This window comes from Abramis brama, assembly GCF_963993115.1.
Source record: "Abramis brama genome assembly, chromosome: 13".
NCBI lineage: Eukaryota > Metazoa > Chordata > Actinopteri > Cypriniformes > Leuciscidae > Abramis > Abramis brama.
Window position 1 is genome coordinate 7,604,569 of NC_139975.1, and position 23,395 is coordinate 7,627,963.

General features: G+C 37.8%; 1 protein-coding gene across 4 annotated transcripts in view; it reads left to right on the top strand.

The window, feature by feature from the left end:
• Nucleotides 1-19,173, top strand: part of stox2b (storkhead box 2b) — a gene marked incomplete at its 5' end in the record, with an annotated part of 65,006 nt that extends 45,833 nt beyond the window's left edge. For 2 of the 4 annotated variants that reach the window (XM_084133953.1, XM_084133954.1), the window contains 3 exons: nt 5,513-5,665; nt 12,287-14,540; nt 18,305-19,173. In XM_084133953.1, coding sequence (XP_083990079.1) covers nt 5,513-5,665; nt 12,287-14,540; nt 18,305-18,494 — 2,597 coding nt within the window. In that variant the 3' untranslated portion in view covers nt 18,495-19,173. Of the gene's footprint in view, nt 1-5,512; nt 5,666-12,286; nt 16,199-18,304 lie in introns of those variants that run through there. The other 2 variants (XM_084133952.1, XM_084133955.1) reach the window with 2 other exon arrangements.
• Between the last annotated feature and the right edge of the window lie 4,222 nt (nt 19,174-23,395).

Here is a 23,395-nt window from a genome sequence, read left to right on the forward strand (position 1 = left end):
TCAACACTTGTGTCGAACCCATCAGACGAGCCCCCTGTTCTGGGCCTGCTGTTTAGAGGGGGGTGGGGGTGGACAAATGGAGCAGGACGATCTGAAAATGTCTGCCATTCTCTTCCTCCCTCCCTGCTGGGGGTTAAAGCTGACAGCAACACCACATGTTTTCCATTTTGCCTCTGATAATGCTGCTCTTTGTTGCATGTGAGGTCACTTCCTGGTTTCCCAGATATCTGTGAAAGTTTCCACGGTTCAGTTGACATGCTTTTTTCACCCAGAGCATCTGGAAGTTTAAAGCATTGTATTTGCTTTGAGGTTTTTTTTTGCGATTTAAAGTACTGTGATACAGTGATGGCATCACATAGCAGTACCATAGTAATTTGATATATACCATAGTACTGAATGATTACCATATTTATATGCTATTGACATCCAAAATACTTTAAAGAATACTTGTTTGTAAGTGTTGGAATTGTCCCTCTCTACAATTTACACAAAAGTAAAACCAAATTTTTGTGCAAGAAGCTTTCAGAACATTTTTTTTGTGAGGTTTTTTTTTTGTGTGTGTGGTCATTTTCTTCTTTTTAATGACTAATTTGAATCTTACCACAGTTTTACTGTTGTAAGTGATTGAAATGAGTTACAGTACCTTGATGATTTTTAAATATGCTGTATAAGGGGTAATGTGTTCATTAATTCTAATAAGGTCCAATTCACAAGCAAATGACATTTGAATTGTTGCTTATATGATGGTGTGTGGAAAATGTTATTTGTGTAGGAATTGGTTTGGCTTGTACAACAATCAAATATACACATCAGCAGTAATTTTACAAAAATATCTGACTGCATCGACCAATCAGAAACAAGTATTCCAGAGAGCCTTGGTATAAGATCTGACATTCGATCGCTAGTAGTTTTCTTTTTTCACCTTTTATGAAAACCCAAATTTCCTATTGAGTATTTTATTTGAAATAACCGCAGGACTTTGAGTCCGAACACACCATGACAGTTTGCTGCAGATGTTTGAGTTTCAGTCCTCATTGTAATGCAGAGAGCTGGTCGCGTCCTGCTGTTGAATGCTATCATCACCATCACAACACGCATGGACCATCAGAGAGATCAAAGCTCACTCAGGAAGCAGAGAGCAGCTCCTCCCCTTTTGTCCTCTTTCACTACGGCTATTGTGTAATGAAACCAGTTTTTCTGGAATAAGACCTAGCGTTATCGGAAAACAGCGTTTATGCCAAAGTGCACTTGTGTAGTGAAAACATAATGATTGTTTGGAGATTTGGAATATTCTTGCTTTTTTACAGTCTTGCTGGGATTGTATTTTTTGTATTTTCTAAACCTAGGATGTTGTGTGTTTTAAAGTAAGCATTACTTACTTCTGTCTTACTTATGGTCTACCAACCGAACATCATCCAAATATTCTCGAACAACCCTGATGAGATGTGTAATGTGTCCCTCTCACTTTTTCAGATAATTTCCTCTAGGAGTGGGTGATATACCAGTAGACATGATTACCCAGTAGAAGTTTGTCATCTGGTAGTGATTTTGGACTATCGTCTCTATCGTGGTTACGCTCACGTGACGTTGCTGTGCTGCGCGGTCAACAAAGCTTATCGTTTACATGCGTTTTTAAGCATCGCGGTTTAAAAACAACTGATTTAATACTGTTGAAGCGCAATAAGCAGCGAAAGACAACTATTTTCAGTATATAAAGCCGCTGCATATAGAGTGCATGAGTACTGAACAGAGTTCTTTTTGCCGCCTAATTGGGCTTGGGAACGGTTTAATACACATACTGTACTTGTGTATCAAAATGACCATGTGTTTGCAAGTAAACAGTCATTTATGTCTTAAGTATACGTAATCAGCTGAAAGAAAACGCACAAGTTTAATAGATCCATGCAGTCGGTCTTAAAGTTACGGCATCCAAATTTACTTGCTGTCGTTATTAATGTTAATCAAACAACAACAAAAAGAGAGAAATCTCATTGCTCTTGACTGAATTACTTTTGTAACTTTAATATGAATGTTTATTTAATTTACACAATGATGACTACCGGTATGCAGTGTTTTTTTTTTTTTATACATTTGATTACTTTATACAATTTATGTAGTATTTCTTATTTCTAGTGCTTGAAGTTTTTCAGGTAGGTCTATTTCATTTGTGCATTTGTTTTATTGTAGTGCGTTTTCTTGCTCTTTCTCTATCACGGTTTACTTGTCTTTTTTTAGGCTAGTATTAGTTTTTAAATGACAATGAAAATAGTGATAATTATGATATCATAACCTTTATTAAAGCAAAAATAACTATATCGTGATATATTGTTATGAAATAAAATGACTGATATCGTAATATATGATTTTGGTCATGTCGCCTAACCGTGGATGCAAGGTTGTCTAGTTCAGGAGCTCTGTGTGAGACGTACTGTAGTGATGAACTGAGAAATTGCTCTGACCGCTGGTGAAGTGATGTTTGGACTGCAGTGTGTTTACTATACAGTGTCTGTGGTCACGAGTGACTGGGCCGCAGGACCGCAGTCCCAGTCTGGCGGTTGGAGCTCTTTCCTGGAAGGAGAAGGAAAACAGTGATGTCAGTGTCTGTGAGGAGAGGTGGTCTGGTGTAAAATATCTCACAGGGGAGATGGAGAATGAGGATGAGGAAACAACATTATATGACTGAAATATATCCATGCTCAGGATGTTTAGGCACACCGTTTAGTTAAGTTATTTCTGTAACATATACATATACATATACATACTCTTGGTTACTTTTCATTTGCTTATTAGTCAAAGTTTGGTCCACATTACAGCTTCTGATTGAAGACTGCACATTCAGAATAGAAGAGATTTGAGATATGTTTTTTAACCAGAATGTAAAGTGACTAAGCACTATTTGTTTTGGGGATTTTACCAATTCAACTAACCAATTCATTTTGTTTTTAGCATCTGGGACATAGTTCTTATTACTTTTGGATGGGCAGAAATTCAGATTACAAAGCAGAATGTAATGTTCATAGGTACCTAGTTTTCTTGCTACTATGTGCCTCAAAATTCTAGTATATTTCAAAGCTTTGATGCTATTAACCTGACAAACTGTGACAAATGAAATTGATTAGTTCTTCCTTGTAACATGGCTTTGTTTTCCAGTGGATTAAGCTGGTTTCAGCCAGCTATTGGCATTTTTGTGTGCAGTATGCATCAGATGGTCTGTGAATGACAGTCTCTGGTTAGTTAATTCACTAGTCCATTTTAAGACTCTTGTTTTGCACTTAACTATTTTTCAGGTGACCACATACTAAAAGGTATTCTTCATTGTACATAATTGTGATGTGGTTGCCTTTGATCCCAGACTGCTCACTATAACTGTTTGGTGTTCTGTTAATCTCGTGTTACTTGTACACCTGGTAATTTTAGCAGGTTTGACAACGTCTTGGTCATTGTTTAAGTAATGGCACCAGGCCAGACTGTAAATGGGATACCTATGCATATCTGTAGATCATGTGATTCTCCTCTAGAATAAACACCACCTCCATGTTCATCTACAATCAGGTTCCTGCATCTACAGCCCAAGTGGCATCAAACAGATCTTATGTCAGCGTTTCATCTTTATCAGTCTTGCCCTGTTATTGCTTTCCACCTTCACATGGACACTAACTTACTTTGTGCACGTCTCACGTGTTTTGTCTTAATCAGCTTACCCTTGTTCTTCACCTGCAAGGAAGGTGCATTAACAGTGTGTTTCTGTCCTCGCTTTGCACGCTTGATAAGCCCGATTTGGATCCTAAGAGCCAGGGATCCATGCTGAGCTACTTACCCAGGTGCCAAGGCCTGCTGACTGGGAGTGCGGCTTCCTCTGGATGTCTCATCCAGGGCCTTTACTGGAGAGTATAGCACCAGATGTTCTGTGCTATTTTTAGGAGAGGTCTTTGAGTAGTACAGAATGTAGGTTGGTTCAGAGAGCAAGTGTTAAGTCGATAGTTAAAGATGCTATAGTTGTGTCAAAGTCAGAGATTTGATTTCAGTAGGCTGAAGGTGGGATGTGTCATTTCTGCGGCAGGGCCGTTCGAAAACAGTGACTGAAGACTAAAACGTTTTTGGAAAGTGATTTTTGTTGGACTGCCAGCAATCTGTTGCCAAGGTGTAGTTTTGAGAGTATATTGTAGAGGTCAACTGATAAGGGTTTTTCAAAGGCTAATGCGCTAATTCGGAGTGGAGATTGGCTGCAGTGGCTGGAGAGTACGTTTCTCAGTTTCTGAGCTTTTCTCTGCATTATTCATGGGAATAAACTCTTTTAATCCAATCACTGCACTGTATTATGCATGAGATCGCATTACAGCAGAGAATTCAAATGTCACAAATGATCGATACAGCGCTGTTCGTTTACCTGGCGGTTCATATTCGTGTTCGGACATGTCGTAAGTGTGTGTGTTCCTAAGTACAGAAAAAAAAAGAAAAAAAAAGTGTTTGCATTTTCCCCACGATGCAGTCGGAGCTGGATTTTGACTACCAAGACATGGAAAATATGGCTGTAACGATATTTAATATGTAACAACACACGGATCAATTTATGGATCATAGTTCATATCTTGACCATTTTTCAAAGTTTTTTGGGGTATATATTTCATTTACCAGTGCTCCAAACATAAACACGCACAGTGTATGCGCACATATTTCATCATGTCCGAAATATATATGTGCAAATAAAGACACTAATACAGCGGTACGTCTGATTATAAATGCGATGACACAAAGTTTTTGATACACAGAAGAAAACGTATTTGATTTGTTCATGATCGTTGTTAGTAGTCTCTAATGATAAGATTTTTGAGTTTGTTGTCATAGGGTTATATTTTTAAAATGCATCAAGGTTTTAATATTCATTTGTCTGAATGAGTGTGTTTCAGAACTGTGTTTTATTGGTTCCCACTTCCCACTTTTCCACAGCTTTACACGGCCATTTCTTGAGTCTTTTTCAAGTCTGTGGTGTGAACGATGAGCGCCAAAAACGGGGGTTTCATGACGCTTTAAAAACACTAATCATTTAAAAACACAGTTTAATGTAATGTTTACCAAATTGTAAATCTGTCTTTCATATTTTCAGTTAATAATACTGTGATGTCAAAACTGTAGCATTTAAGTGTTTGTTTTTTTACACAAAATAGAGAATTAAAATAATGGCTATTTATCCCAATAATTATTGGCCTATTGTTATCTGCCAAAATTTTGATGTCTGTGTATCTATAGTGTTTTTTGTTGATTTTAGAATGTTACCGACTGATGTAGGTGTTCTTGAAATGTTGAAATAATTTAAATATTGGACAGTTAATCATTCTGTTACTAGTGCATTTATATAACTTTATTTATAAGTTTACACAAACTTTCCACCAACTTTGATCAGTTCCTCTAGAAAGTCATGATACCTGTTCTGCACTCCTAAAGCCACCAGTGTAACGTTTTAACCTTTCACCTCTGCCACACATCTTTGACCTTTGATCTCTGTGCTTTGCAGGTGATGTGTCTCCTATCAGCATGTCTCCCATCAGCCAATCCCAGTTTATACCACTGGGAGAAATCCTGTGCCTGGCCATTTCTGCCATGAACTCTGCCCGTAAGACCGTCACACAAGAGACTCTCATCGAACACCTAGCAACATGCTTCCCAGGTAACGTCCTTCAATAATAACACAGAACATAAGTGCAGGAAATGTGCTTAATTGCATTGAAAATAATGTCACAATGCAAAACATCTTAATGATCCTAAAATAGGCTTCATTTTCTAAATGCAAAATATTAATTCTTTTTCATTTTTAAATTTAAGGTGATATGTGATGTGACCTGGATATGTTTTTGTGAGATTTACTTAAATGTCACAAGCCAGATTCAACCTCGCTTCAGATCCCATGCTCTAACCCAAAGGCCACAGCATAGACATGAATGTTGAGCTTAATATTTTTTATCTTTACAGGAGACCAGACATGCTTTTTAAAAGATGCTGGAAGCATCTGTAAATCTTAAATGCTGAATCTATTTTATAACGGTTCAAGTCAAGTCACCTTTATTTATATAGCACTTATACTATACAAAAAAGTTTGTTTCTAGAAGAAAATTGCATCATCGTCCACCTTAAGTAAGGCAGATCAATAATATTGTTGAATATTAAATGCCCCCAACTAAGCAAGCCAAAAGCTAAGTCAACAGTGGCAAGGAACCAAAACTCCATCAGGTGACAGAATGAAGAAAAAAAAAACTTCATTCAGTGTTCTGGAGAAACCAGGCTCAGTCGGGGTCCAGTTCTCGCCTGGCCAACGAACAAACAGTGTATGATTATGATTCAGGCAGCATTACAGGTCAGAAGTCAGATTGGATCAGAATATTCAGAATATTTATCCAGTTCCATCTGGTTGGAAGTCGGAGTCATCACGCCGATATGGAGATGAGTTTGTTGAGGATCAGTGCCGATGGCTGTCGTGTCGATGAGGCCTTCACAGGGCTGATGAGGCTGGCACTTCAGGGATGCGTTGTGAATGGGTCTAGGCGCAGGTCCACCATCTGATCTGGATACGGCCTAGATCCGGCTGACTTCAGTAAACCTTGGAATAAACAGAAAGACTAACATTAGCATAGATGCCATTCTTCTTATAGGAAGTTATAGGAAGTGTCCCTGGTTCTGGCTGACCTAATTTATGCAGCCTAATAATCATTTAACTGATTTGAATAATAGATATGTATAATGTTCTATATGAATGCCAGGTAAAAGAGATGCGTTTTTAGTCTAGATTTAAACTGACAGTGTGTCTGCTTCCCGGAGAATGTTAGGAAGACTGTTCCAAAGTTTAGGTGCTAAATAGGAAAAGGATCTACCGCCAGCAGTCAATTTTGATATTCTAGGTATTTATCAACTGGCCAGAATTTTGAGATCGCAATAGACATGAAGGACTATAATGCGTTAAGAGCTCACTCAAGTACTGCGGAGCTAAACCATTTAGTGCTTTGTTAGTAATCAGCAATATTTTAAAATTTATACAATGTTTAATAGGGAGCCAATGCAGTGTTGACAGAACGGGGCTAATATGGTCATATTTTCTGGTTCTAGTGAGAACTCTAGCTCCTGCGTTTTGGACCAACTGGACTGTTTATTAAGCGTGTAGGGCAACCACCCAGTAGAGCATTACAACAATCTAGCCTTGAGGTTATGAATTGAAAGCATATGTCATAATTTAGATATATTTTTAAGATGGAAGAATGCGGTTTTACAGATGCTAGAAACGTGGCTTTCAAATGAAAGATTGGTATCAAAGAGCACACCCAGGTTCCTAACCGACGACGAAGACTTGACAGAGCAGCCATCAAGTGTTAGACAGTATTCTGGGTTAGTACGTGCAGAGATTTTTTTGCCCAATAATTAGAAACTCTGTTTTTCAGAATTAAGTAGTAGGAAATTGCTAGTCATCAATTTTTATATCAGCTATGCATTCCGTTAATTTTGTGAATTGGTGCGTTTTGTCGGGGCACGAAGAAATATAGAGCTGAGTATCATCAGCATAACAGTGAAAACTAATTCAATGCTTCCTAATGATATCTCCCAAGGGTAGCATGTACAGGGTGAACAGCAACGGCCCTAGTACTGAGCCTTGTGGTACTCCATACTGATCAAGCTGCATTTTTTTAATAAGAGGTTTAATAATAGCCAGCTTAAAAGTTGTCGGTACATATCCTAGTGAAAAAGATGAATTAATGATATTAAGAAGAGGATCTCTGATCTCTGGTAGCATCTCTTTCAATAGCTTAGTCTGTATTGGGTTTAACATACATTGTTGATTTTAGATGATTTAACGAGTTTAGACAATTTTTCCTCTCCTATAGCAATGAATGATTGAAATTTTTTCCTCAGGAAGACTACAATGCACTGTCTGATGCGATACTGTAGTAGACGGTTGCATAGTTATAATTTTCTCTCTAATATTATCATTCTTGTAAGTAAAGAAGTTCATAAAGTCATTACTGCTGTGCTGTTTGGAAACGTCCGGTGTTGGGGCTTTATTTTTCGTTAATTTAGCCACTGTTTCGAATAAATACCTAGGGTTGTGTTTGTTTTCTTCTAAAAGTGTTGAAAAATAAGCAGATCTAGCAGTTTTTAAGGCCTTTCTGTACGCAATCGTGCTCTCTCTCCACGAAATGCGAAAAACTTCTAATTTTGTTTTCTTCCAGCTACGCTCCATTTTTCTGGCTGCTCTCTTAAGGGCCCGAGTGTGCTCCTTGTACCACGGCATTGGACTATTTCCTTAAATCTTCTTTAAGCGCAATGGAGCAACTGTGTCTAAAGTGCTGGAAAAGAGAGAGTCAATCATTTCTGTTGCAACATCAAGTTCTTCTAAGCTATCTGGGATGCTGACGAGATGAAACTGATCGGGAAGATTATTTATAAAGCAATATTTAGTGGTAGAAGTGATAGTTCTACCATATTTATAACACAGAGTCGGCTTTGCAACCTTGGCTAAATTAAGTATACATATTAAATAATGATCTGAGATGTCATCGCTCTGCTGCAGAATTTCAACGGCATCAACATTGATTCCATGTGGCAATAATAGATCTAAATGATTTTAGTTTCAGTGATTTTAGTTTCTTCAGTTTTTGCCAGTAACACCAGTCGTAACTGTTTACACAGCCATTTGCACATGATAATAGCCATATCCTGGAACATTTGGATAAAGTCTCATATTCAGAGCGCTATAAAGCATGATGTGGTCACAGCAGTGATATGGAAAGTTTAACATCCGTTGTTATATGCTCTTATTGCAGAAACACAGCACAGGATAATGATGTTTTGCTGAAATCAGTGGTTGGATTATGGGAAAAATGTGTAATATTTTCTCAGAGAATGTGATACACACACATAGTGAATCAGCATTCTTAAGGTTTAAATTGTGATGCAGCTAAACGCAAGTATTAGATATTCTTTATTTTTTGAAAGGCTGGTTTTACAGGTTGTATCATTGTACAAAATTACTTTGCCACAGCCGTTTAGGTTATATGGGGCTGTAGATGCAGGAACCTGATTGTACTTGAACATTGAGGTGGTGTTTCTACAAAACTCACTTGAATTGTAACTCAAATGTACCTATTCTAATGCCATTTTTGCTACCGATGATTAAATCAAAGGCACTATTCAAGACGTTTAAATCAGTGGCCCTATATATCCTAATGCTCTCATACAAGAAACAAGAAAAGATTGTGAAATTAGTCTTTAGGAAACTTGATGACCCCCCAAAAATAACGCTGCATTAAAATCATTGCAGTATTTAAGATTATTGATTAATTTAATGTGGCTAGTATAATCATAGAAAGCACATTGTGATTATTCAATGCATTGCCTAGCCATAAATGTTAGCACAGCTTTGTAGTTGTTGTAACAAAACATAGTTGTTTTGTTACATGTCAGTCGTGTTGTGGTCAGATATGGCCAGTTTCAGCATCTCAGTGGTATGATGTTGATTATATCATGTGATAGTGAGACTGAGCTAAAGAGATGCAGCAGATGCTGAGTCATAATGATCTCTGTGTCCCTTATGCAGTGAGGTTGCTATAGAATCTGTAGTGAACACAGAAGTTGCTATATAATCATGATCACATGTTTGTAAGGTTGAATTAGGATTGCACCTCATTAACATATACTTTTTGCACACCTGAACCTCTCCTCTAGACCATATTTCCAGTATCACCAGGAGAATAGGGCACCTGAGTAGGTTTGGTTTGATTCAGCTTGTAAGGTTACCTTGAACTGCTTTAAGTCACTTTAGATAAAAGCATCTGCCAAATAATACATGTAAATGTAGGTATGCATCTGAGTGTGTATAAAAGTCTAATGGGAATAGTTTTGTTCAGTTAGAAAGATAAAAGTGTGTTGGAGAGACTGGCGCATTGAATGTGAAAATAAAGCATACAGGCATCATTGAAATGTAATATGTTATTCCACAGAGCACATTTTGATATGAGTCATGTAGCAGTTCATCTCACTGCATATGTTGCAGAAAAAAAAAATCCCCCGTGAAGTTTCTGTTTTGGCTCAGGTGCAAATCCACTGTGTTTGTTTTGGAGAAAGCTGCTATTACGAGGATGTTGCATGGATCCTGTTGTTAAAAAAAGTATTTTTGTGAGGCACACAGAATCACATTATTACTGCTCATTTTTCAGAGGTCAAAGTCTGTTTGTTTGGAGAAAAAACACTTCCTGACATAAAAGTAAAACATTGAGATGGAAACTTCTGTAGTGCAGACTCAGTGTATTCTTTTGACAGTTTTTTTGTGAGGAATAAAACTAGAGGGTTGAAGTCGAGTCAAATTTGTTATCCTTTTTTTTCTTTTCTTTTTTTTCTTTTTGCAGTGCTTTATTGTTTTTAATGAATGGAAAATGATCTGTGGTTAGTTAAGGGAAATTCTAGAACTAGACTAATATCTTAAAGGGTTAGTTCAACCAAAAATGAAAATGATCCCATCATTTACTCACCCTAAAGCCATCCTAGGTGTATATGATTTTCTTCTTTCAGCCAAACACAATCTGAGTATAATTGAAAAATATCCTGGCTCTTCCAAGCTTTATTATGGGAGTGAATAGTAACTGAGATTTTGAAGGCCAAAAAAGCGCATACATCCATCATAAAAGTAATCCATACGGCTCCAGGGGGTTAATACAGGCCTTCTGACAACATCATATTTATAAACTAGAAACTAGAATGTTAAAAATACAAGTATGTGCGCAGTTAAATGTCATAGTTAACTGTGTCTGATAAATAAACTATGCTAGCCATATTCCCATGAAATGATAAATAACAAATAACACAAACACAAAATTTCTGTTATGTTTTAGTTAGCTTTTATTTAATACAAATGTGACGTTGGTAATTGTAACTACAGTATATATGGCAATGCGAGCACCTCCTCGACTGCACAAAAGGCTTCGACTACAAGAGAAAGCTGTGGCCGCACGAAAATGAATGCTAGTAGTGATTTGATTATTTTTTTTATAAAACTCTCTGAACTTATTCCCAGAACTTGGAAGAATGGACATTTGTCTGGGTTGTTGCATCTTGAGATGCCTTTTTTCTTTTTGTAGCATTTTAATACATCAAAAATGTCTGCTGTTTAATAGTTATTTGAATGTAATGCGTCTATCAAGATCTTGAGAAGAACTTCTCAACTCAACAGCTAAGTGTTTAGAACCAAAGTGAATTTCTGCAATAAGTGATAGGCTGTTGTTCTCGATTGGATTAGACAGTTGTTTAAGTGTGTGTGTGTGTGTGTGTGTGAGGGGGAGAGAGAGAGAGTGTTTGTAAGGTTGAATTAGGATTGCACCTCATTGACAGGGAAACTAAGCAGCAACTATGATGTAAGTACAGGCAACCCCACTCCGCCTCAGCGTTTACATATAGAAGTGCGCTGGACTACCAGTGTACTGCAAATGGCAACGCAGAACTGATACATCGCTCAAATCTTTAACTCCATATTTTGTCACATTTAGGGTCTTCTTTACTGTTTGAAAGAGTTCAGGAGTGGAAGAAATGCTCATGGAATGTGTTTCTCTTATAAAACTGTGACGTCACAAATATCCCTATTTGGACCACAGAAGTGTATGGCACAGACAGAGACATACATGTATACAGTAGACTTGCCACCTGAAGCGTGGACATTTGAATGGGGTGTTGCCTACTATGTTTTAGCTGCAGTGGGGGGTGGGGGGTGGGATTGCGTCACACTAGGCTGGCTTTAAGGACTCCATGATGTAATGGGGAGTAATGCCAGCAGAGGAGCAAAGCTCTGAAACCGGTCAACCAAGCACAGAAGACAGCCACCACTGCACCATGTCTATATGCTGCATTAAACACAGCTATACTATAGTATCAAACAGGACAGAATGTGAATGGAATTTTAACGAAAGGCCGTTTATTTTAGCTTTATTGAGCAATGAACATATATGCAGCTATAAGCACTCATGTTGTGATCCGTTATATTGGTCACTGTTGAGGGGATAAAATGAGAGACAACCTTTGAGTTAAGCATAGTAAACGTTATTATACATGGAAGAAGAATTGTAAGTGCTTGAAACAAAAAATTACAGCATGTTTTTAAATCCCATAATGTTGTCATTATGTGGAATCACACCTTGTGATACTTTGTTACAATCAGATTAAGGTTATACTATCAGTGTCAAATGAATATTGTTGGTGTCAAGGTATTTGTTTTGCCGTATTGGACTGATCATCTCCTGTCTCTTTTTCTGTCCGGTAGGCGTCCCCACTCCAAGTATGGAGATTCTGCGGCACACACTCAACATGCTGGTCCGAGAGCGGAAGATCTACCCCACCCCAGAGGGTTACTTCATTGTCACCCAGCAGACATACTTCATCACGCCTTCCCTCATTAGGACTAACAGCAAGTGGTACCACCTAGACGAGAGGATACCAGATCGCATGCAGCAGCAGCAGCCATGTACCTCTCCTCACTCAGGTACCATGACACCCTCCACGTCCGGATGCATCCGGGAAAGACCTCACCACAAGAACCACAATGATTCCTACAACAACAGCTACCGGGAGGACATGCCTAGCACACATACCTCAACCTTACAGAGAAGGTCTAAGGAGCATAAAGAGGTTTCTCCTGTGTCTCCGCCCCCTCAGCAGCCACCAGAGAAGAGTAAGAGTGCGCTTAGTTTTCCATTTAAAACAGAGACGAACAGTAAACACAAAGATGGAAGCAGCAGCAGTGGGGAGAAGCAGTCTAAGAAGTTTGGACTGAAGCTCTTCAGGTTGAGCTTCAAGAAGGACAAGACGAAACATCTAGCCACGTTTTCCGCCCAGTTCCCACCTGAGGAGTGGCCACTGCGGGATGAGGAGACACCCACCACCGTTCCCAGAGAGGTGGAGATGGAGATCATCCGTCGGATCAACCCAGATCTTACGGTGGAGAACCTTGCTCGCCACACAGCCGTAATGAAGCGATTGGAGGAGGAGAAGGCACAGAGGAACAAAGCAAACTCCTCGGCTCAGCAGAGTGCACGCAGCAAGAGGAGCCGCAGCCATCGAAAGACCCAGCAGGGCAAGGCCTCACGTTCCCATAGCAAAACACGAGCGTCCAGGGGGGATCCGTCTGAAGGATCCAACCTGGACATATCCTATGACCGGGATTACAGATTCTACAGCTCCTCGTTGGTTCGTTCTCCACGTGAAACCATGATGTCCATGGAGCGGAATAGGGGGAAGTATATGGTTCACAGCAACCCCAATATTGTGGAGTCTCACTTTACCACTGCTCCAGAGTGGGATGTTTCTGGGGAACTGGCAAAGCGGCGGACAGAAATGCCATTCCCAGAACCTTCCAGGGCACAGTCACATTCCAAAGTCCACCGAAGTCATAGTCACACACAAGAGAGAAAGTCACGAAACGAGAGGTCGGACAAGGCCAAAGAAAGGTCACGCTCCATGGACAACTCCAAGGGACCTCTTGGTGGTCCATATTTAGGTGGCCCAGAGGACTTTGAGTGCAGTCCCGATGACAGGAGTCGGTACTACACTGACGATGGTACTTTGAGGGCATCTGCGCAGGCAAACCACTATTCCCGCATCATGCTCTCTGCTGCTAGATTACACTCTGAAGTTTGTGTGCCTGATGTTGGAAGAGGATCCTCAGAGGATGCTGTACTTTACCGGACGCTGGAGAAGAGTAAAAGCAGGGATAGTCTTCCTGCTTACAATGACCTGAAGTCTTGCTCTCCCAAAACACCTGTGGATGACTATTTCCAGTGCACTGCGGCAAATGAAGTCTCTCTCTCTGCCCCATCATCTCTTGTAAAACCCAGCCATGACTTTACGGATAGTGTCTGGAAGGGGATCTCCTCTGACCGATTGACACCTCATCTAACACCACCTCACCCTATAGAATATAAAGAGGAGACAGCCAAGGGACAAAATACTACTCCTATAGCGACAACGAGCCAAACTCCCGAGCATCTCCCCAATGGACGATTGATGCACCAACACAATCCCGACTCAGGTGACTTGGACAAAATGCCAGAGGTTTACAGCCAAGAGACTTTGTTTAAACCTCCAGACTACGTGGAGAGCAGCTTCTCAAGGCCAGGTACGATAGGTAGGTCCCCTCACACCAAGTCAGCGGAGGTCCTCGGGACTCAGGAGCATTTCGATAAACCTCTTCCACTGACCGTGCCTCCATCCTCGGCTCAGGAGCAGGCTTCATGTGCAGAAACAACCTTTGACTATTACAATGTGTCGGATGACGACTCGGAGGAGACTAGTCATAAGAACCGGGTGGAGCAGAAAGTTCTAGAAGAGGGAGGGACAATGCAATGGCTGCTGGAACGGGAGAAGGAGCGGGATTTGCAGCGGAAGTTTGAGAAGAACCTAACCTTTCTAAGTCCCAAGGAAGGTGAGGGGAACAACAGCCAAAAATCGGTCCATTCTACCCGATTGGACAGTATGGACTCCAGCAGTGTGACTGTGGACAGTGGATTTAATTCCCCACGGTAAGGCACTCAGGGCCACTTTAAGGGTTTGTTTCATTTGTTGTGTTGACAATAGGGTGTGTCTTAAATGAGGGGTATGCTATTCTATGAATAGACATATTCTTTTTTTTAACTCAGTGTTAACTCACAGAAACATTTAGGGTTCTTTGCTTTTATAGTCATGACAAATTCCGTATTGCCTTAGTTTAATCCTAGTTGTGCAAACCTTACATTTTCTTATTTTAAGTAGCAATAAACCAGCTCTGTGAATGACATTAAGGCCAGAAACATACTCTATGCAAGTACAAAAACGCCAGTGCTTGGCCAATGCATTGTAAGCATGCTGTCTTATTATACACTTAACTTGCATTCTTACATTTCTGTGGCGGTAACAAACCTCAGTAGTCTGATAGAGTTCAGTTAAAATGTCTGTGCCATTCAACCTGTGGGTCATATTTCAGATAACTAACTATAAACATGTCAACAGTTTAACTAACTTTAACTTGCAAGATACTGTTAAAACTGTTGTTCTGCCATGACAGTAGTTGACCTGAAATATAACTTCCCACTATAGTGGCCCTTGCAGAAGTGAGGAGAATGAATTTTACATGTTGCATTACAAATTGCGTTCTAATAAATTTTGCAATGCTACGGTTCATACTTGCGTAGAGTATTTGTGGGCTTAATGCTACTCTATGTATCAGGTTTTCACTAAAATGGGGGAGGCCCTAACACATGAGAGGTACTGAATACACCATAATGTAGGTCAACCACTACCAGTTTTATAACTGCAATCTTTGAAAGGGTTTACACCATTTGTTTTTGTTTGCTTTTGTTTTAAACAGAATTTTTTGTTTAAATGTGTTGTTTTTGAGTGCTCCTTTTGTCATTTTTGTCTAAATGAACATCCTGTTTGTATTGTAAGTGTTGCATTGTGTGTTCTCAACCAAAATCCATTGGGTTAATTAAATTGTTCTCAAAATTATCATGATATAATGGATACGCACATGTCTGTCACTTTATCTATTGATATGTTTGAGGCCTTACTTAAATAAATAAATAATAAATTACCTTGAGCACATGATGCAACTGGTGCAACTTTACGTCCTGACGTTATCCTTGTCCTCCCTTTCAACCTGCACCCAAACCCTTTGATCTCGTCTTCCAAATGTCTGAAACCTCTCATACTGCAAACTTCCAGTAGACGTTTTCATGCTCTGATATTGCAGTGCAATAATGTTGACTCAGAAAACACTTTAAAGTTGAGTGCAAAGTCTGTTTTGCAGTCAAAAACCCAACAATTAAAAAAAAGACTTATCATCCAGAGTGATATAAAGAAGTTTGTGGCGTCCACTTGAGGAAATATACCATGCGGTTTAAAAATCAGACCTCTTGAACTGCTGAAATTGATGAAGTGGATATTTTCTGTCTGCATTTAGAAAAATGTGATTGGATGAAGAAAAACAAGCACTGTACTGTTACTCAGGTCACCCTGTGAGGCAGAGCGGGTCAAGTTCACTTTACTGTAGTGACAGCGAAGCCCGCTCAGTGCCAAAAACCTGATGAGACATTTCAAACATTTGAGGAACAAAATGTGCCCCCATGTTTTGTTTTGTTTTTAATTGTGATATTTTTTGTTTTGTTTTGTTTTTCCCCAAATTAAAGTATGTTGTTTTTCATACAGTGGTTCAGTTGTAGTTTTTACTGTGTGTGTGTGTGTGTGTGTGTTTGTTTTGTGCAGTTCCTTCCTGTGTTTTTCATTCTCCCCTCTTTCATTTTGGTGGCAAGCCATGTTCAAAACATCATAGAAAAGGGAAACGGTATGTTTCAAACAGCGGTATGTCAAAAACAACTAAATTCCTGTTATTGTCCTATACATAAAAAAAGGCATCGCAAATATTATTATTAACTCTTTAATGGGTATACCCTTTTTTTTTTGTTTTTTTTTTGTTTTGCGTTTTGTAGTCTCTTGGGCCGATAATAACTATTATTATTATTATTATTATTATTATTATTATTATTATTATTATTATTATTATTAACACATCCAACAGTATTTTGTAAGCCTCTATCAAATGTATAGTTTGTAATATTTATCAATTTGAAAACGGTTGTACTACTAAAAACAAACTAAATATACTGATAAATGAAACGTACAAAAAATCTAGATTTGCTAACTTCCAAATCTGACCGAGTAGGAACTATATAGGAGTGATATATTCGAATGGGTTGAAATTTGATCATGATGTCTAATTTATGTGCTGGTTATTTACAGCTGAATGAACTAGTTAGAGTTGGAGCTGAGCTGTATGTCACCTGAATGGGTTCCTCTTGCATTTGATTGATTTAAATTTAGATTCTCCGTTTTAAATTTGAGCAGGCACATGTAAATGGACCAATTAATGTGACGTTTATACAACCTCTCATATAGTCCTGCTTCTTACATTGGCCATGTTTGGGCTCTTTGCGAGAAACATCTGGTGGCACGGGTGCTTTTAGTCAGCATTGAATTCCGTACCTTTATAAATGATTTGTTCTTTCAGGTTTGTATTTCTCATTTTATCATAGTCTTACTTTTTTTTCTTGCTCCTGTACTGTCCTTTCTCTTTTCTATTTCCCTTTATCTACTTTTCATTTAGTGTCAGAGTTGGGCACAATTCTGAATGAAGTTCCAATTTAAAGTGAAGGTATTCAAAGAAATTCAACATGGTCACTTAGTAGAAATTTCATTAGTCCAATACAATGTTTGTAAAATAATTTTTGTTGCAAACATATATACATTATGTATATATTTTATTATAGCACTACTGTTTAATTTTTTTGGTGTAAGTTTAAAAATATATATACTTAGCAAGGATGAATTAAATGATCAGAATTGACAGTAAAGACATTTATAATGTTATAATGTTACAAACATTTCTATTACAAATAAATGTTCTTTACGTTCTAAATTTATCAAAGAATCTCATGGTTACCAGAAATTAATTAAAATCAGATCAAAAGCACGCACATCCAAAGCAATATGTTGCTCAAATTGGGTGCTCGACAAGAAAATTTATAAAAAAGGGGAAAAAAAGTCGGCATACCATGGCTCCAAAAATGTGAAAATTTAATAATAGACTCACACACAGGTGGTAACGTTTCGAGGTAAGGTAACCTGTGTGTGAGTCTATTATTAAATTTTCACATTTTTGGAGCCATGGTGTGCTGACTTTTTTTCCTTTTTTTACCAGAAATTAATTGAAAGAAATTCAAGTCACTCAGCAGGAATTTAATTACAACAAAACAGAAATGATTAAATGATTAATTTTGACAAATCTTTTCCATGTTATGAATAATAAAATAAAAAAATTGGTCTATTGGACATTCTTCTCTCAACTAAGATAAAAAATAATAAAAAATCATCAAAATTCTCTAATAGATTTTAATTTGGCTTTACAGCACCACAAGCATTGTCCACCGCAAGATATTGACAAGAACGTGTGTTTGGCTCCATTTCGAATTTAATGCCCTTTAATTATGCTTCTTATAATCTAATTTGAATTCTACATCCTGTTTGCTTCAACTTCAAATTCTGGAGTTTATTTGGAAATTAAAAGGCATTCTCAGTTCAGTTCTGAATGGTGCACAACCCTGATCGGCACTAATAACGAGATTGTGATTGTTAAACTTTGATTAACCCCCCTCCAACCTTATTTCAGCGTGTTGCTAATCAATTTCCCACTTCTGCTTTCTTCATAACACTTGCGTTCTCTTTCCCTTTCTGTCCTTCTGTACTGCTTCAGCACGCGGGAAAGCCTTGCTTCGAACACCTCGAGTAATGTGGAAAATAGCAGGCGTCAGAACATGGCTTTGAGTCCAGGACACATTGGCACCAAAAGACCCCCGCCGCCCTACCAGCCCCCCAGCTTCCGTACCATCCGTGAGCCGCCCGCCAACCGCACGGAGAAACAGGCCTCCATCACCAGCGTGTAGTGATGGGGTCCGCAAAACTGAACTTCACCAGGACTGTTACAATCTTACAGGCAGGACGTCCTGAGCTCGTGTGACGCCTGTTCCAGCTGTCATTTCAAATAGAGACGCGTTTCAGAAAACGCAGGTCATCATTATTCACTGGAGGTATCTTTCACTTTTTTTGATATTTGGAACAAATACTACTGCAGACAAACACGTCAGTTCATTAGGACTCAATTTACGCTGATCTGCGATCATGTTTGGGATAAAATCCTTGATCAGACTCATTTGTAGGTGTCCTTTATAGCTTAATGTATCCACTACGGGTCTTAACTGTCTTCTGATCCAAACTTGGCTGCGTTGCCTCTGCCTATTCATTCATCGCTGTGTCTAGTGTTTCATTCTGTACGCTCAGGTCCCTCTGAACTCTACAGACTTACTGGCTCATATTTGCTGGCCGTAACTTGAAGGCCACGATAATCTGAACAAGCTCATCTGTTTCCGCTGGAATCGTTTTACTGCATCCTTGTGTATCGTCCACTGTCCTGGGATTTTTTTTTTTTTTTTTTTTTTTTCTGGGATGTTTGTAGTTTATTGAAACTTAACAAAACATACCACCACCAAGGCATTATTTGTTTATAAAAAAAAATACCAATTTAAATAGTACTGGTGCTTTCTCAATGAATGGACCGTTATTCTTTAAAAAAAAAAAAAAAAAAAAAAAAAAGTTGGAATCCATTTTTTCCCGATTTTTTCTCTTTTTAACCAGGTGCTCAACTACTAGACGACACAGAATACACACATTGCTACCTCCACTATTTGTACAGTCGTAGAGGGAGACAAGAGTGACGTCCACCCCCCACCTTAGGTCCGCTGTATTAGACAAACCACTATCAGCTTGCAAACTGTGAATGTACTGCTAGTGCTTTTCAATCACATCTCGATCATAAAGCGTTAGTAACCTACTGTTCTCATACTAATAGAGCCGAATCTCATTGTAACAGAGAGGAGACTTGTGTAGAGTTTGGAATCATATAGGACCCATATAGAGTGGATAATTTAGAACTTCATATCTCTGATATGTCCAGCCATGTTCAATTCTTTGTTATTTATATATTTATTATTATTATTATTATTATTACTTTTTTTTCAGTTATTTTAGTACACAAATTCATGGTAAGCATTAGAACAATATTTCACTGATTCTTGAGATGTGGGGCCAAACATGTCAATTTTATCTGGTGAATAATTACAAAAAAGAATTATTGAATATAAAATGTACTACCACTAATGTAAAAAAGATGTTTATTGTTTATTCAGCAAGGATTAAAATGATCAAAAGTGACAACAGACATTTTTAATATTACAAAACATTTCTATTTCAAATAAGCAGCACAACTTTTTCAACAATGATATTTAAAGGTACACTATGTAATTTTATTTATTATTATTATTATTTTTTTTAAGCGAGTCAATTAGGGATGCAACGATATGAAAATTTTGGCCGATACCGATAAACGATAATTCTTTATATTTGAAAGCTGATAACCGATATATTGGTCGCTAAATCTAGATCCAAATTTTTATATCATTTTTGAGAGCCTGATTACAAAAACAAAAGTCTCACCATTAAAAATCCATGTCTCAAGCACACAATTATAATGTTCTCATTATAATATTATGTAGCCTATTTGACAGTCTTACGTTGCACATGTTGTACCTAACTGTATTTTCATTTTTTGAAGTAATTCTAATCATATTTCAAGCAATTCAAAACCATCAAGGCGAACAGTGCGCATCTGTCTCAGCGGAAGAAAAATAATCCATTATTTATCGGCTTTAATATATTGGCCAAATTTTCTTATTGGGCCGATAACATTAAAAATATATCAGCCGATACCGATATGGTGGCCGATAAATCGTGCATCCCTAGAGTCAATACATCAATCCTTCTTACTGCTTTTTGTCTTACCTGGATTCATTATGCTAAGCCTATTATAAGTGTTTATAATTTAGACCCGTCACGATGGTTTTTGCGGGAAACTGCATACATACGTCACTTGTCCGTGCGTGTCTTGTCATATCTTTAAATAGAGAAGTGTTTGGCGCGTATATGGTGTTGGAGTGGCATAGGTTAGTTGTCACAATGAGCGAGAAAGGTTGAGCAGATAAATCTCCAACCTCCGGAGAATCGCCACCGAACAGAGGCTAGTCTGCTGGCAAAGAGAGAGAACGTGACAGAGCTCGTAATAAAACCAGAATCAACATTGGCTTGGCTCTTCGGAGATGGTGAGAACTGAGGGATTTGTAACGTTGTAAAAGTGATGTGGAGATTATGGTGTTTTTATTACTCAACAGGTGAGTATGGTATTCTATTGAACAGATAAATTGCCATATGTAGTTCATTGTAAAGCATTATCTATTGTGAAGGGTCATATTCACCCGCACAATCACGCAGAGCCCAAGCACAACCAAAACAATGTTCTTTCGCAAAAAGCATGCAGTTTTGTTTTTTTACCGCTAGAGGGCCAAAAGTTGCATAGTGTACCTTTTTAAAAAATGTTTTTTGAGCACCAAATCATCATATTAGAAGGATTTCTGAAGGATAATGTGACTCTGAATTACAGGTTTATATATATAAAATTAATGTAGGTAATTATACTTATTCCCTGACCATAATTTGCCAACTCCATTTTACAGATTGTAATAAAATTGTATGGGATAGTTTAAGTCCTATTAGCAACCTAGTAGCAACACCAGAAAAATAAAGTGGCTACTGCAATTAAAACTTGTGTGGTTGTTTTGTCAACAAAATATGGTTATGATAGCGTCATATTTTCATCATTCTTAAAGGGATAGTTAAAATTTTCAAATTCTAAACCCCAAAATTTTATTTCTGTCATTATTACTCACCCTCATGTCGTTCCAAACCCGTAAAACTTTTGCTCATCCTCGGAACACAAATGATGATCTTTTTGATTAAATCTGAGCGTTTTCTGTCCCTCCATTGACAGCTACGCAACTACCACTTTGACGCTTCAAAAAGTTCATGAAGAGATCGTAAATCCATATGAATTTAGCGGTTTAGTCAAAATTTTCGGAAGAGACTTTATATGATGAACGGATTTAATTTAGGCTTTTATTCACATATAAACATTGACCAACTGATTGGTCAAACAGAATATCAAACAGGTTCACATGACGTGTGAGAACCAATGAGGTTCGTTCTTGTGTTACGCAGCACGTTTGATCTTCTGTTTATATTTGCTGATGAATGTTTAAATGTGAATAAAAGCCTAAATTCAATCTGTTCATCATATAAAGCGATCAAATCTCTTCAGAAAATTTGGACTAAACCGCTCAATTCATATAGATACGCTTTACGATCTCTTTATGACATTTTCAAAGTCAAAGTGTCAGTTTCATACCTGTCTTATGGAGGGACAGAAAGCTCTCAGATTTCATCAAAAAGATCGTAATTTGTGTTTCGAAGATGAACGAACGTCTTACAAGTTTGGAACGACATGAGGGTGAGTAATTAATTACTTTTAATTTTTACAATTAATTTGCATCCAACCATCCCTTTAAATCTAAATGCTAGATTTGTGAATATAAATATTAATTTCAGATATGTATCATAAATATTGACAAATCTATTAAATCGTGTAACATGACAGTATTGACATGTGAATGAGTTAATATATAAATGATTTATAAAATAGCAACCAAGCCAAAGTAAATGCCTCTGAACACGTGCAAGTTAATTATTTGATGCATAAACTTTTATGTTCTGTGCCCTGTTTTGTCCCAGTATTCAAGAATCAGTGATTTCTAAGTTTTTAAATAAGTTATGAAATAAGTCTGAAAGAATATCTTTTTTTCTTTTTGTGAAATGATGTTCACTGCTCCATTTAGTGAACATCTGTCATATTTCATCAGAGTACGAGTCCCCTCATGAGTTCTAGAGGACTGTAAAATGTCACGCTCTCGAATAAATGGATAAACTGCAGCCAGGACTACCTTGTTATACCATGTTTGCACTAATGCCTGTTCTCTGGTGACTGTAAAAAGGATAAGGAAAAAAATCATCCAAATGGATGTTGTTTATAATGAACATATTTCATACGAAATACTGATAGTCCATGAAATGTCTTCCCTAAACATGATGGATTTCTTATGGTTCTCAATAACATTGTTCCTTATTGTGACATTATGTCATTCTGTAAGAGATGGCTATCTGTCAAGCTAAGTATAAAAACCTACAAGGGGGATTTTTTTTTTTTGGTAAAGTCTATAATATTAAAAATAAAAAAAAATCCCCATTTGTGTAGTTGTGCTGTTAAATGTTTTAGTGTACTAAATCCCTCCCTTGGGGATTGTGTAACTTTTTAAGACAATAAAATAACATGACATGTTTATAACTGTGTAATCTCTGTTGGGGTCAATGCCATGCTAACATTTTGGTGTCATGTGAATTGCAAGGCTTGAAAAATAATGTTCACATTGAGGTAAACTACCACAAAAAACCACTAGAGAGCGCTCGACAATTTTCAAAGCATTGACCTTATTCCAACTAACACATGTACATGTATGTGATATAAAATAATTCCTGCAAGGTTCAGGGTTGTACGTGGTCAAACTATACTTCCTGTTCTAATGTTCAAATGTGCAACAATTCAAGTTCCACTTTTAACTCTGGTATACTTAATATTTTGTAAGAAACGCTAGCCCAGTGTGTCAAAACAAATTAGAAACCGCTGAGGTTAACTAGTTCTCTTGCTTCATTTTCTGTTGCGATTGCTTTCATCATGGATGTTTTGTGCAGTTTAAAATGGCTGAAATTAAGACTAATTTAAGCCTAAATATTGCTCGATTATTGAACTTACAAAAACATGGCAGTTATGACAGCGGGAAGCACAACG